The sequence below is a fragment of the Prionailurus viverrinus genome, chromosome B1 (genome assembly GCF_022837055.1).
Source record: "Prionailurus viverrinus isolate Anna chromosome B1, UM_Priviv_1.0, whole genome shotgun sequence".
NCBI lineage: Eukaryota > Metazoa > Chordata > Mammalia > Carnivora > Felidae > Prionailurus > Prionailurus viverrinus.
The window spans coordinates 45,707,471-45,722,211 of NC_062564.1; the positions used below are offsets into that span (position 1 = coordinate 45,707,471).

The following is a 14,741-nucleotide window of genomic DNA, read 5'->3' on the forward strand; positions in this document are numbered from 1 at the left end:
GAATAAAAGACAAAAACCACAAGTTTATCTCCAAAAGGAAAAAGCATTTGACAAAGATCAAAACTACTATAAGTCAAGAAAAGAAACAACAACAACAACAACAACAAAAAACCTGAGGAATTTAGGTATAGAAAAGAATATCCTCAGCCAGATAATGAGCATCTATGAAAAACTTACAGTTAACATCATACTTAATGCTTTCTCCCTAAGGTCAGGAACAAAACAGGGATATAAGCTCTTATCACTTCTATTCCACATTGTCTTGGAGATTATTCCAGGGCAATTAGGCAAGAAAAATAAAGAAAAGGCCATCAAAAAAAGTATTACAGCTAAAAAAACAAGTTCAGCAAGGTTGCAGAATATAAGATCAATACACAAAATTCAATTGTATTTCTATACAGTATCAATGAATCATCTGCAAACAAAATCAAGAAAACAATTTCATTTATAATAGCACTAAAAAGAATAAAACACTTAGGAATCAATTGAACAAAAGTAGTCTAAAACCTGTTATCTGAAAATTATAGAAAATTGTTGAAGGAAATTAAAGATACAAGTAGATACAAAGACATCACATGTTCATGAGTCAAAGAGTTACTATTAAGATAGCAATATTTCCAAAATTGACCTACATATTCAACACAATGTCAATCAAAATCCCAGGTGGCTTCTTTGCAGAAATTGAAATGTTTATCTGAATTTTCATAAAGAAATACAGGGACCCAGAATAATCAAAACAATACTGAAAAAAAATAACAGACTTGGAAGACTCATATTTCTCAATTTCAAAACTTAATATAAAACTACAGTAGTCAAGTCATTGTAGAGCTAAATGTACTGAGCAATGAAATAAAATTGAGACCCAGAAATAAACTCACACTTTTGCAATCCATTGTTTTTTGACAAGGGTACCTAAAACAGTTCAATGTGGAAATGTTTTGAGAAAATGGTGCTGGGACAACTGAATATCCACAGTGAAAAAAATGAAGTTGGATCTTTTTCTTACATCAAACACAAAAATCAACTCAAAAGAGATCACCACCCTACATGTAAGAGCTAAAAATACAAAATTCTTAGAAGAAAATATCAGAGTAAATCTTTATGACCTCAGGTTAGATATTCCACAAAAACACAAGCAACAGAAGAAAAACTACTTCATTGGACTTCATCAAAATATAGGAATTATATGAAGAAATAAAAAGACAAACCACAAAATTGGTGAAAATACTGGCAGAATATACATTTCATGTATTTAGAATATACAAAGATCATATACATCTCAATATTAGGAAGATAATACCCCTATATAAAAATGGTTAAAGGATTTGAATAGACATTTTTTCAAAGATATACAAATGGCCGGTAAGATCCTCATAAAAAGATGCTCGACCTCATTAGCCATTAGGAAAATTCAAGTTAAAACCACAATAAGATACCAATTTAAACCCATTAGGATGGCTATCCTTTTTTTTTTTAAAGGGAAAATCATTTTTAAAAAAAAGGATGTGGAGAAATTGGAGTTCTTGTGTCCTGCTTGTGCAAATGTGAAATGATGTAGCCACTATGGAAAACAATATGGGGGTTCTTCACAAAATGAAACACAGAATTAATATTTGATTTAGCAATTCTACTTATGGATATATACTCAAAAAATTGCAAGCAGGAACTCAAACAGGTATCTGCACACCAATATTCATAGCAACATTATCTGCAATATCCAAAAGGTGGAAACAATTCAAATGTCCAGCAACAGATGAATGAATGAACAAAATGAAGTATACCCATCCAATGTGATACTGTTCAGCCATAAAGAGAAATGAGGTATTGACACATGCCACAGGATGGCTAAGTGAAAGGTGCCCAACACACAAGGCCACATGCTGTCTGATTCCCTTTTCATGAAATGGCCCAAACAGGTAAACCTAAGACACAGAAAGTAGACTAGAGCCTGTGAGGAGTGTGGGCAGATGGGATGAGTAACTGCTATTGGGTGTGGAATTTCTTTGAGAGGTACAGAAAATGTTCTAAATTTGTAGTGATAGTTGCACAAATCTGCTTACGTACTAAGGACCACTGAATCGTTGTACACTTTAAAAGTATTTACTTCATGGTATTTAAATTATATCTCAATAAAGCTATTATAAAAAATGATAGAGACCGGATCTCTCAGATGGGACCCAGTCCCTTCCCCCCATCCCCAACACACAGAGCTTGTGTCTCAGGTTGGTGAGCAGGGGCTAGACAAGGGAAACATGATAGTTTCGTGGTGTGCAAAGGGGAAAATGAGAAATGTGTTTCCATTTTCATATGGTGCTTCATATGGTGTTCATATGTTTCATTTTCATTGGTGTTGTGTCCTTGGAGGAGGGTTTAGGAACAGTGCAAGGTGGTTACTGAGGAGGAGACGAGCCAGCACGTGTGTTTAAGCAGAGAGAAGGCCTGAAAGGGCTCCCACCTCCTGGCAGACATATGTACACCAGGAGACTGAAAAATCCCAAACAGCTGAGGGATCAAAATAACATATGGAATGAAAAGCCTAGGGATACAGGAAAAGGGATGCTGCAGACCTCAAAACCTGAGGCTATAGTAGGGAGGATAGATTTTAGTAACAAATGACAGAAGGTGACCTAAAGCCAGGAGGAGCTGACACTGGTTATTGATGCAGAGGTCACAGAAGCTGACACTTATCAAGGAAATGAGGCACCTCAGGAACCGGTAAGGACTTGTATGAAAGGGTATCTTGCTATCCACTACAAGAACAACCATGATGTTAAGCAAATTTACTCCTGCATTTAAATAGAATACTGGGGAGAAGGGGAAGATAATCTTAGAGATAAGAAAAGTCCTGATAGGAAATTCAAATTTTGGATTAAGTTTAATTGCTGAAACACTAAGGATTTTACCCATAGAATTTTACTGTACCTGGAAGAGACTAAGTTTTAAGCCACAAGGGAGGAAGTTACCATGAATGCTTGAGATTCATTTCTCTTTTCCTGCTATTAAGTGGGAAAGGTTGTTGGTAAGCTATTGGGTTCATGTAAGACAGAATAAAAAGTTACATTTCTTCATCACTGTGTCAAAATGAGTAAATTTTAAACCCCCTATTATCCATTAAGGAAACAGAATACTCAAGGGATGGTATTGTTCCCAAGGAAGAAATGATAATAATGTAGCACAGTAGAGGTGTTAAAGCTACAATGGCAATCATATTGCAATATAAATATATCAACTCAATATGTTGCACACCTTAAATTTATACAATGTTCTTTGTCAAGTAAATGTAAGGCAGTAATTTTTATAAGAGTGGCCATGAGGTGGCCTATGGCCAACCAAGCAGTCGGATACAGGCTGGATGAACTTTGAGACTGAAGTCGGGAAGCACCTCCAATTAGCTCCGGGACTTTGCACGCTACTGAATCTCTTGGTACTCACTTGCCTGTGTGTGAAGGAGTCTAACTAGATAACTAGTAAGATTTCTTCCAGCTCTAAAAGACTGATTCTCAGGTCTTGTATGCCCAGTGGGGAAATATCTGCCACTTCTTGGCCAAATTCAAGTGGGCATTATCTTTTAAGAGGGGGGAACCTCTCCTCTTTCCTTGGCCATGCCCCTGGAAGCTGGGCTGAGGGCAACCAGATATAAAGTGCAGTTACCTGGGAAGTGTCGCTGGATCTTGGTTTTGCAGTTACATTTTCCAATTAGCTCAGGAATGAAGACATCACCGTGACATTTGGCACAGTAAAAGGCGGCTCTGGACAATGAAAGCAAATGAAGAATGACTTATGTGAGGCTTAACACTAAGGAAGCGTGGCACTGGCTCAGTCTGTCTGCCATTAAGTTGCATTTGCCTTAGGACTTTCTCCCCATAAAGTAATAAAAAAATTACCTTATGACTTCCTTTGAAGATTCAGCAATAAAGAACCCTAATGTGTTCTTACGCAGTTTAACTTCTGCAGGTGGATTTAGCATCAGACCACTGGAAACAGAAAATAAAAACACAGTAATTTCCCCCCTTTAATTTCTGTGGCAATAATTGGTGTTTCATTCTGTCATAACTAATGGATTCTCTAAGCTATAGAGTTAATAGGACCCCATCCGCAACTACGGCCAAACACAGTAGAAGAAGTGAATTTGACTATATTTCTTTGATTGCTGCTAAATATCCAGAAGGGAGCCACGTCACAACACGATTGCTGAGTTGCACGCAGCTGAGCTGAGTCCAGCTGAGCTGGACTGCGTCCTGAATCTGAAATGGGCAAACCAACTAAGATGCATGAAGCCTTGCTAATTTAGGCTATCCAATGCCACGGCCACACAGTTGAAAGTCTTTCGGTCATGCTAGTGGTATTTATCCTTAGGCTACTTGCCCTGTAAAAGTAAATGATGTCTAGTTAACCAGCTGGATTCAAAGGTTCCTTTTGTTTGCCTATGTAATTTTTGAACTTATGTATTTCTTTTGATTTCACTTTTTTTTCTATCTTGATTGCAAGATTTTTGAGAGTAGGAACCACATGAATAGCTTCTACCGCTACATGAATGCTTTGATTTTCTATTTTCTTATGGTTTGTGTGTTTGAAAATGACATCTTACAAATTTTATCCATGATACTCCTTGATGCAGTACTACATTATGACTATTTGAATTCCTCACACTTCTCCCCATTTGTTGAGATATCCTGTTTTTATTTCCTTTAATTCAGACCTCCAGCACGGTGAGGTCTTATAACCCTGAAACTCCCATCACTTCATTTGTGCATAATGAAAGTACTTCTTCCCACCTTTAAAACACAAAACTTTTATATTAACATTGGAAAGAAGTCAAGTCTTAATTTTGGAAAGCTTATTCTGTTGTTAGGGCACTCCAAAGTAACGTGCAAATGTAAGAGCCTTACAAAAATAAAAGGGGTTTCACCACAAAACCTCTTCCACCCTATGCTGAGAGTAGAAAGATGCTGAATAGCTGTGTTGAGGTGGTTTGTTACCTGAGATATTGGATGGCATTTTCAAAAATGCACTGACTGACATTAACGAGCAGAACAAACCATTTTAACTTTGAAAGGAAAAGAACATGGATTTGTGCCCCTACCCCAATACCCCTGGTTGATGTTCACCAGCCAGCAAGCATAAACTGAGTTGTATCTTCTTATCTCCTATTTTTAAAGGGGCATCTTCTGAACTCATAGTAAATAATTAGTTATGAAGATACTGTCATGATAATATCTGTGGTGACATCTGAAAGAAGAGGTGAACTCCCGTTGAAGATTTTTCCAAACTTTTCCCATACCCCCTCCATGAATCATGGCCAGTTGCTCTCTCAGAGAATGTTCCTTACTGGAAAAAACTTAGAACATTATCTGACTGGGGCCAGATCCAGCTCTATCTCTTAGCAGATGACAAATTATCCTCTAAGACAAATCCTGATGATTATCGAGGGCTTTTTCAGGTTTTAAAGTCTATTCAAGTGTATCAATGAGAAGAGAAAATAAAAGATGAGAAAAGATAGGTTCCCCCTCCCCAACACCACCAGTTTTTCCTATATACTAGTCTAAAACACCCAGCCATTGAGATACCCTATTTTCCTTCCTTTTGTGGCTGTAGTGGAGTTAGCACAGCATAGTGAGCAGAAGCACTGTCCCCAGAGCCAGGCTGAGTTCAGATTCTGGCTCTGCCACTTGGGACTGGCGTGAGTTTGGGAAAATTATTTAACTTTTCGGGGCCTCATCTTCCTCTTCTATAAAATGGGACTAAGAATTCTACCCATTGTTGTAAAGATTCAAGAGTTTATGTAAGTAAAGTGCCTACAGCACTGTTGGTCATAAACTAGTAAAGGTGTAAAGACAGCTATTATCCGTATCAGGATTTAATCCTTTTGAATCACCTGACTCTTCGGTGAGAAAACAAGATTAAATTTAAGTTGGAGCAGGTTCCTCTTTCATGAGGGTAGTTGCATGCTGGGTAGTACACAGCACCAGGACATTTGAATATATGTGGAAATTAGCTACATAATAAATGGTCATGTTTCTGGTCTGTGATGTCCCATAGCCATCCTAATAATAAAGTTTAACAAAATCGAGGATGTTAAAGTTGGAAAGGGTCTCAAAGACCATTTGGTCCAGCAGTTTCCAAATCCCAGTGAATAAAGTGACTGTATCAGGAACTTTGAAAATTCTCTGGCTCCACCCTTGGAGATTTTAATTTTATAGAGTTAAGAAGTGGGATTTTGGAATCTACATGCTCTGAAAGTTTTGCAAATAATTCTACTACATAGTCCAGGTTGTTGAAGGCCAAAAACGTTCAAACTTGATCAAGTTCTGAGCTAGTCTCAAACCCAAACTGCCTGGGTTATGGTTCTAAGACTCCCATCTTTTTTACCATGACCTATTTCCGGAAGAAGAGCCATTTGTCCAAGGATTAGATTTCGAGACTTTCTTGAGTATAGCAGGATTAATTAGAATATAGACAGCCAGACAATACTATTTGTTATTCTCTCTTTAGTGACTTCCTTTGTACAGTACTCCACTCACTTCTTTAGCCCAGTTACATTCTGAATCCTCTATACTTCAATTTTTCTTTTCAACGTTTCATATAAAATTAGCCCTCTGTAGTCCATCTGCTATCATTCAAACTTATTGAATTGTTAATATTTCCCTGTAATTCTAAGGCTCCTGGTAATGACAGTTTTAGAGCTAGAATGACTTCCTCATTTTACAGAAGATGGACACTTCTCCAGTGCCATGGGGCCAGCAAATCATAATCAGGATCAGAATTTATTCTGTTGATTCCAATTTAATTCAACTTAGTTTTCCACTAAACACACACACACACAAGCCAATATAATATTCTTTCTTGTTCCTCATCCCACTTAATCCTCTAGTTTTTCTTATTTTTTAGTATCTTTTATCTCTGTATCCTTGTAGCTGATTCTCTGTTTGTCCTGGATTTCCTTTTTCATTACATGATAAATTATCTTACTTCTCATATTATCCATTATGGGTTTTCAAGAAATTCCATTGATCTAATAGTGTTACTTCTTTCTTTTATCCACCCTACCAACAGCATACTTTGTTCAGTAGGCCAAATTCTTATTTTGCCATATTTTGTAGCTTACTTTCTAAGGCTACAATTTGTGGGAGCATCTTCTGTCATAAATAATTTTAACTCATAGTATTATTTGATGGTCAAGACTTAGAAGATCTGGTAATACATTAAAAGGAACAGATATGAGAAGGAGACCACTTCTCTCTCCTGCTCATGAGAACTTGGGGAGGGCCATAACAACAAAGGCAAAGTACGTGCTTACCCATCAGGATAACCATTCTAACCCCAATCATTAGATTCTAACCCCAGTCACTAGAGACAGTACTAAGTGCACCACAGCAGACTGGGTGCCCAACAGGCTGGCTCTCAACAAATGGCAAAACCTTAGTTATGGCTGTATTTTTGTAAAAGTCTTAATCATAAAGATTCTCCCTTAAAAAAAAAAACTGAAGAGATTCAAAGTCTTATTGGTACCAGCAACCACGAAACAAGGATTTGTGTTCGATGGCTATCAGCATGAGTCCCATCTTCACAAAGCAGAGCCTAGGAAGGAAGACATGAAATTGTGAGGAAAGAGGGTGGCAGGGTGCTAATTCACAAGAACATGACCAACACTTTGTGCTCTGTGTCTGGGAAAACACTAGTACCTCAGCAGAGAAAGACCCTCCCAAATGTGGAATCCATTCTAAAGTAAGTCCCAGCCCACATGACGACTGTGACAGACACAAAACTGTCCCACACAGACTGCAAAGTTCTAGGTTGTAGAGACTCAGGCATGTTCATTCCCACAACTTCAACATCTACCATGGAGCCTGGCCTACAGTGAGCCCCCAGTGAGCACTGTCAAAAGAATGTCACTTCAAGAAGAATGAGGAAAGGTATTTCTATTAACTTACCGGGAAACTTCAGGAAAACTCATTCCAGCAAAGTCATCAGAGAGACGTTGAGTCAGGATTTTGTTCTTCAGGCCATTCAAGAAATGTTTTTGCCAGGGCTGTTTAGGAAAAACCTGGAATACACAATCATGTGACATGAAGCACAATGCCATGCAATATGGGATATTATAATTCAAGTTGTATATCCTGCTAGGCAGCAAACCAGCGCTCGTTGTGCTTAAGTCATAAAAGAGAGATTTGTCCTAGGGGTTAACTGAAGAAAGGAAGAACTTAAACTCTAACATACATCTTTAGTATTTACACTAGAGAGTTCAGAATGAAGTAAAAGCATCATGACTTGATTTCTTCCCAGAGGCATTCAAGGCTCCTTGTTGAAAACTGGAATTTTTCTAATAATTTCAGCAAGATAGACTAGTTTTTGAGTCAGTAACAGTAAGATAAGAAGGATAATATGGTATCTAAATTGTCTCTCCATGGATATGGCTATTCAAGATTGTTTTTTTTAACATATTAGTTTTCTACTGACTAGCCATATACCACAAAGAAAAAAATATGCATGGGTTCTGCCCAGCATCAGAAGTCTTCATAGCTTCAAATGAATTTAAGTGGCCATCCTGATCAATGGAAATGGGAATATAAAAATTGAGGGCAACAATAGGTTTCTAGAGAAGAGGGAGATGGGAAGGGAGAAGGGTATCTCTCAAAAAGGCTAAATACAGCCTGTGAAGGGTGAGGGCTGCTGGGTAACTCATCCCTGGTATTTGTGTAAGAACTTGGAATTTTGTTGTGCTCTATGTACATCCCCATCATTCTCCCCATTCTGCATAAGAATCCCCAGCACACTGCCCTGACATGGCAGGACAGGCCCCTTTATACCCCAGACTCCCAGGTCAATGTCTGGAAGTTCTGGAAGCTCTGAAACAGTGTGGCTGTGGACAGTTAAGGCCAGTTCAGAAATACTCCTCAGATGGCCATCTTGCAGCTTCAAAAAAAAAAAAAAATAAAACACACACACACACACACACACACACACACACACACACACACAAATCCTGCCTTACAAAAAAGGACTAATTTTATCAGGCAGTCCAGGCAGGCACTCTCCCCTGCAACTCCCTTTCCAAGATTCAGCTGAATCTCCTGCCTTTTTCCACTCTCTTAAATTCTTCTATTGAGAAGGGCTCCTCTCACTGGGTGGTCCCTATTTAAGTTCCAATTACTGAAAAAACTGGCTTGGCACTTCTAAGCCAAATGTTTCAGTTTTTGAAAAATGGTAAAAAAATGATAGAGATGGAGAAGACTTCCTGTGCTCATTTTTTAAAGATCAGAAAGGGAAACAGGAAGATAAGATGGATTTTGGATTTAGATAGTGGAGTCAGGGAGCTCAAGTATGTAAGTTGGAGTAGATCTAATTTAAGTTTAAGCCTAAGGCAATGCTCTGTGCCTTGAAGCAACTGGAAATGCTCTTTGGACTATAATTTCTCACCATATAATTAATACAAGTGAAACACATACCATTGATCCAAGGTCTTTTAATCTGAGTACTCATAAGTTTTACAGATATTAACATAATACTTACAAAAATCAGATTATGAGATTAATAGCTTGTTTTATTTTATTTTTCAAGCCTAAAGAAAGTTTTTGGTTTTATTTTGTTTTATTTTTTTCCAAATTCTTATTTAAATTCTAGGTAGTTAACATATAGTGTCATATATGGTTTCAGGAGTAGAATTCAGTGGTTCATCACTTACATATAACACCCCGTTCTTATCACAAGTGCCTCCTCAATCCCCATCATCCATTTAACTCCACCCACACACTAAAACTCCCCTGTAGCAACCCTCAGTTTGTTTTCTATCATTAAAAGTCTCTTCTGGTTTTCCTCCCATTCTCTTTTTTTCCCCTCCCCAAATGTTCATCTGTATTGTTAACTAAATTTCACGTGAGTGAAATCGTATGGTATTTGTCTTTCTCTAACTGACTTATTTTGCTTAGCATAATACACTCTAGCTCCATCCATGTCACTGCAAATGGCAAGATTTCAATTTTTTGATAGCTGAGTAATATCCCATTGTAAATATATACCACATCTTCTTTATCCATTCATCAGTCAGTGGGCACTTGGTCTCTTTCTGTAGTTGGGTTATTGTTGATAAGGCTGTTATAAACATCGGGTGTACTGACCTCCTAGAATCTGTATTTTTGTATCCTTTCTGTATACCTGGTAGTGCAATTGCTAGGTGATAGGGTAGTTCTGTTTTTAGCTCTATGAGGAACCTCCATATTAATTTCAAGAGTGACTGCATCCGTTTCCATTCCCACCAACCGTATGAGGGTTTCCCTTTCTTCACATCCTCATCCACATCTGTTGTTTCCTGAGTTAATTTTAGCCATTCTGACACGTGTGAGGCGGTATCTCATCATGGTTTTGATTTGGATTTCCCTGATGATGAGTGATGCTGAGCATCTTTTCATAGGTCTGTTAGCCATCTGGGTGTCTTCTTTGGGAAAACGTCTATTCATTTCTTCTGCCTATTTCTTAACCAGATTATTTGTTTTCTGGGTATTGAGTTTGATAAGTTCTTTATAGATTTATAGATTTTGGATACTAACCCTTTACCAGACATGTTGTTTGCAAGTATCTTCTCCCATTCCATAGACTGCTTTTTAGTTTTGCTGATTGTTTCCTTCATAACTCTCATTTTATTGATAAAGAAACTGACAGAGAAAATAAGTGTCCAATGCAACAAAAATGGAACACAAGACACTGGAGTCCTGGCTGTTAAACCTAACTTAACAGTTTATTACGGAATCTATAAACCAGAGCAGAGTACAGAATTACAAAATCTGGGGCCCAGTTTAAGATTTCTGAAAGTAGGTTTTAGACATCACTTCCAAATAATCTCTCTCAATTCCTATATCCCAAAAGCCCTCTTAAGATGAATGTTGACAGGCCATGTTCAGTGAGGAGGTTACAACTGCAGATTACACATCAAGAAGAACAACATAATACAGGGTTGGTTTGCATTTCTTCCTCCTCTATTTCCATGAAAGAGATGAAGTCTTCATAGTGGGTTCTCATTCCATTTACTTTCTCTAGCCCTGGAGATTAGTATCAGAGTCATTACAACAGATATCGTGGTTATCTTGCACTTTGTAAGGACACAACACAGGCAGAGACAATTTCCTCACAAGTGATTTGCGAAGCCTTACACAGTGACCACTAAGATAAGGCTAATGCAGGTTCACTGTAGTAGCACCAGGGCTCATTTCCTGCTGCCTGATGGTCATTTCTATTTATCTATATATGATATCTCCTCACATTCACAGAAGGAATTACAGAAGAAACCTTTGTTTTTCAGTTAGTGTTCTGCTGGCCAGAGCATCTTTCATGGTGTTTATTTGTTTTTATATCGTACCAGGGATGAAAACAGAAAAGATGCAAAAAGTTTTTTGAATTTATTAAAAAAGGAAATACAATGCAAAAAAAAAAAGGCTAAGAGGGAAACTGAGTATAAAAGAAGTCATGTGTGGACTCATAATTAAATGAAGAGGAAATGTCACTCTCAGACTCTCTGAAGAGCCTCTGGACAATGGGATACCAGGCCCAGCTGAGGGTTAGAGCCTTTCCTGGAATATTTCATGGGAGTGACATTTCAAAGGCCATACTTGGTACTATAGCACCCTAATAGTCCCTTCAAGCCACTTATTTTGACTCAAAGGTATCAAAGGACCTGATGTGCGAGATTGTGAGTAGATACCTAACAACCACAGGCATCAAGCATAGTGGTAAGACATTAATTAGGTCAGACAATTCTACCTCTGCTACTCACTAACTTCCTATAAAATCAGGTTAGCTTCACTGACCTATTACTGGGATGCTATCTTAAAATATTATCAAGGAGAAATATAATGTATTTAAAATCAATAACATAGAAGGCATTCATAGTGGTGACTATTATTACTGCATGGAATGTCCCCAAAATAACCTGAAAAATTAGATTGTAATTATTATTTGTATTATTATTTGTTCAATGAATATAATTATTTATTATTATATCAATTATTACATAGTTACTTTATATTTAAATAGATGATTTTCCATTAATAATATAGTCTTTATTTATATTCCTTTTTTTAAGTTTATTTATTTATTTTCAGAGAGAGAGAGAGAGAAAGAGCATGAGAGGGGCATAGAGAGAGGGAGAGACAAAATCCCAAGCAGGCCCCATGTTATGAGTGCAGAGCCCTACATGGAGCTTAATCTCACCAACTGTGAGATCATGATCTGAGTTGAAATCAAGAGTCAGATACTTAACCACCCAAGCTGCCCAGGTGCCCTTATTTATATTTCTATGTTCAGTAACTCCAAGTACTTCTACATTTATATTCCCAGCATCTTGGACTGCAGGTAGGAAGCAAAGACATTATTTCTATTTTGCAGATAAATATTCTTAGACAAGAATAAGATAAATAACTTCTTCAAGGTCAGTGTAATGTCTGGGACTGCAGTCTAGATCTCTCAATACTTTGCCGTTCAAATGGAAGTCAAATCTGATTCCTTGGGGCTTTCTTGCCTTCTTCAATTTTTTTTTTTCATATTTCTGATCCTAACTATGTGAGGACATGGGAAAAAAGCCAAGATTCAACAATTTACAAAGTTACCTTTTTGTTCTGTTCAATAAATAGAGTCGTTAGAAAGGTGCATAAACCTGGCACCAGACAGCCTTGGGCCATGAATCCAAGCTTCAATTCGGCAAAGCAGATGATGTTGTCTCCAGTAGTGCAGTTCCAGCTGGGAATCTTTGGCAGAAAAACCTGTTTTATAGTAGAAAGTAGGTCAAATATTATGAGTAAATACAATTCAAGAAAGTTTTTTCAGAATGAATGTGCTTTCTTGCATTTGTTTTACTTGAAAAAATTTGTTGTGCCTGTGTCAGTAGAAGGTATTAGAACAAATTCAGCTTTTAAAAATTATTAGTGGTCTACTGCTCCCACTTTTTAAAATAGAAATAGTGTTGGGGCGCATGGGTGGCGCAGTCAGTTAGGCGTCCAACTTCAGCCAGGTCACGATCTCGCGGTCCGTGAGTTCGAGCCCCGCGTCAGGCTCTGGGCTGATGGCTCAGAGCCTGGAGCCTGTTTCCGATTCTGTGTCTCCCTCTCTCTCTGCCCCTCCCCCGTTCATGCTCTGTCTCTCTCTGTCCCAAAAATAAATAAACGTGGAAAAAAAAATAAAATAGAAATACTGAGAGTTGCGAAATCAGGTCAAATGACTTAGACCTCTTATACTACCCTGAACCTACAACTTTTATTTTTGTCCTTGTTTTCGTTGAGATATAACTGACATATAACATTGTGTTAGCTTCAGGTGTACAAGATAATGATTCAATGTGTGTGTTGTGAAATGACCACCACAATAATTCTAGTTACCACCTACCACCCCAATAGTTACAATTATTTTTTTCTTGTGATCAGAACTTTTAAGACCTACTGTTAATAACTTTCAAATATACAATAAAGTATTATTAACTATAGTCACCATGCTGTACATTATATTCCCATGACTTATTTGTTTTATAAATAGAAGTTTGTTCTTTTTTATCCCCTTCATCCATTTTGCCCACCCTCAACACCACCCCCATCCCCACCTCTGACAATCACCAATCTGTTCTATCTGTATGAATTTTTTGAGGGGGGGGGTTTGCTTTTTTTTTTTTAATTTTTAAAGTTCTACATATAAATGAAATCATATGGTATGTCTTTCTCTGACTTATTTTCACTTAGCATAATTCCCTCAAGGCCCATCCATACTGTAGCAAGCGCAAAATTTCCTTCATTTTTATGGCTGAACAAAATTCCATTATATAGACCATATATTTTATTATATATAATTAATATATATAATAATTATATATAATATATAATATATAATAATTATATATATTAATTATATATATAATTATAAATGAGGGGTGCTTGGGTAGCTCAGTTGGTTGAGTGTCTGACTTTGGCTCAGGTCATGATCTCACAGCCCGTGAGTTCGAGCCCTGTGTCAGGCTCTGTGCTGACAGCTCAGAGCCTGGAGCCTGCTTCGGATTCTGTGTCTCCCTCTCTCTCTGATCCTCCCCCATTCATGCTTTGTTTCTGTCTCAAAAATAAACATTAAAAAAAATTTAAATCATTTATAAATGGAGAATTTAGCCCATCTATATTTAAAGTAATTATTGATAGGTATGTGCCTATTGTCATTTGTTAATTGTTTTCTGGCTGTTTTGTCAATGCTCTGTTCCTTTCTTCCTCTTTTGCTCTCTTCCTTTGTGATTTGATGATTTTCTGTAGGTCTTAGATTCCTTTCTTTTTATTTGTTGCGTATCTACATATATTTTTCCTTTGTGGCTACTTCATAGTAGGCTCACATAACTCATTTTTATAACAATCTATTTTAAGTCCTAACAACTTAAGTTTGATCACATTCTAAAACCACATTTTTATCCCCCCCCCACCCCATTTTGTTTCTGATATCTCAATTTGTAGCATTTGGTATATCCCTTAGTGTATCCCTTACTAAGTACTGCAGTTATTTTTACTACTTTCGTCTTTTAACCTTCGTATGAGATTCATAAGTGATTAGTCCACATTTACGACATTAGATTATTCTGAATTTTACTATACATTTTCTTTTGCCATTGAGATTCATACTTTCTTATCTTTTTCTGTTACTAATTGATGCCCTTTCCTTTCAGCTTGAAGAAGTTTTTTTTTTATCATTTCTTATAAAACTGTCCTCATGATGATGAACTCCTGTAGCTT

General features: G+C 37.2%; 1 protein-coding gene across 3 annotated transcripts in view; it reads right to left on the bottom strand.

The window, feature by feature from the left end:
• Positions 1-14,741, bottom strand: part of KCNU1 (potassium calcium-activated channel subfamily U member 1) — a 148,199-nt gene that overhangs the window by 91,255 nt on the left and 42,203 nt on the right. For all 3 annotated transcript variants that reach the window (XM_047854823.1, XM_047854822.1, XM_047854824.1), the window contains 5 exons: positions 12,597-12,749; positions 7,932-8,044; positions 7,510-7,578; positions 3,885-3,974; positions 3,652-3,749 (listed from right to left, as the gene is read on the bottom strand). In XM_047854823.1, the coding sequence (XP_047710779.1) occupies positions 3,652-3,749; positions 3,885-3,974; positions 7,510-7,578; positions 7,932-8,044; positions 12,597-12,749 (523 nt within the window). The remainder of the gene's footprint in view (positions 1-3,651; positions 3,750-3,884; positions 3,975-7,509; positions 7,579-7,931; positions 8,045-12,596; positions 12,750-14,741) is intronic.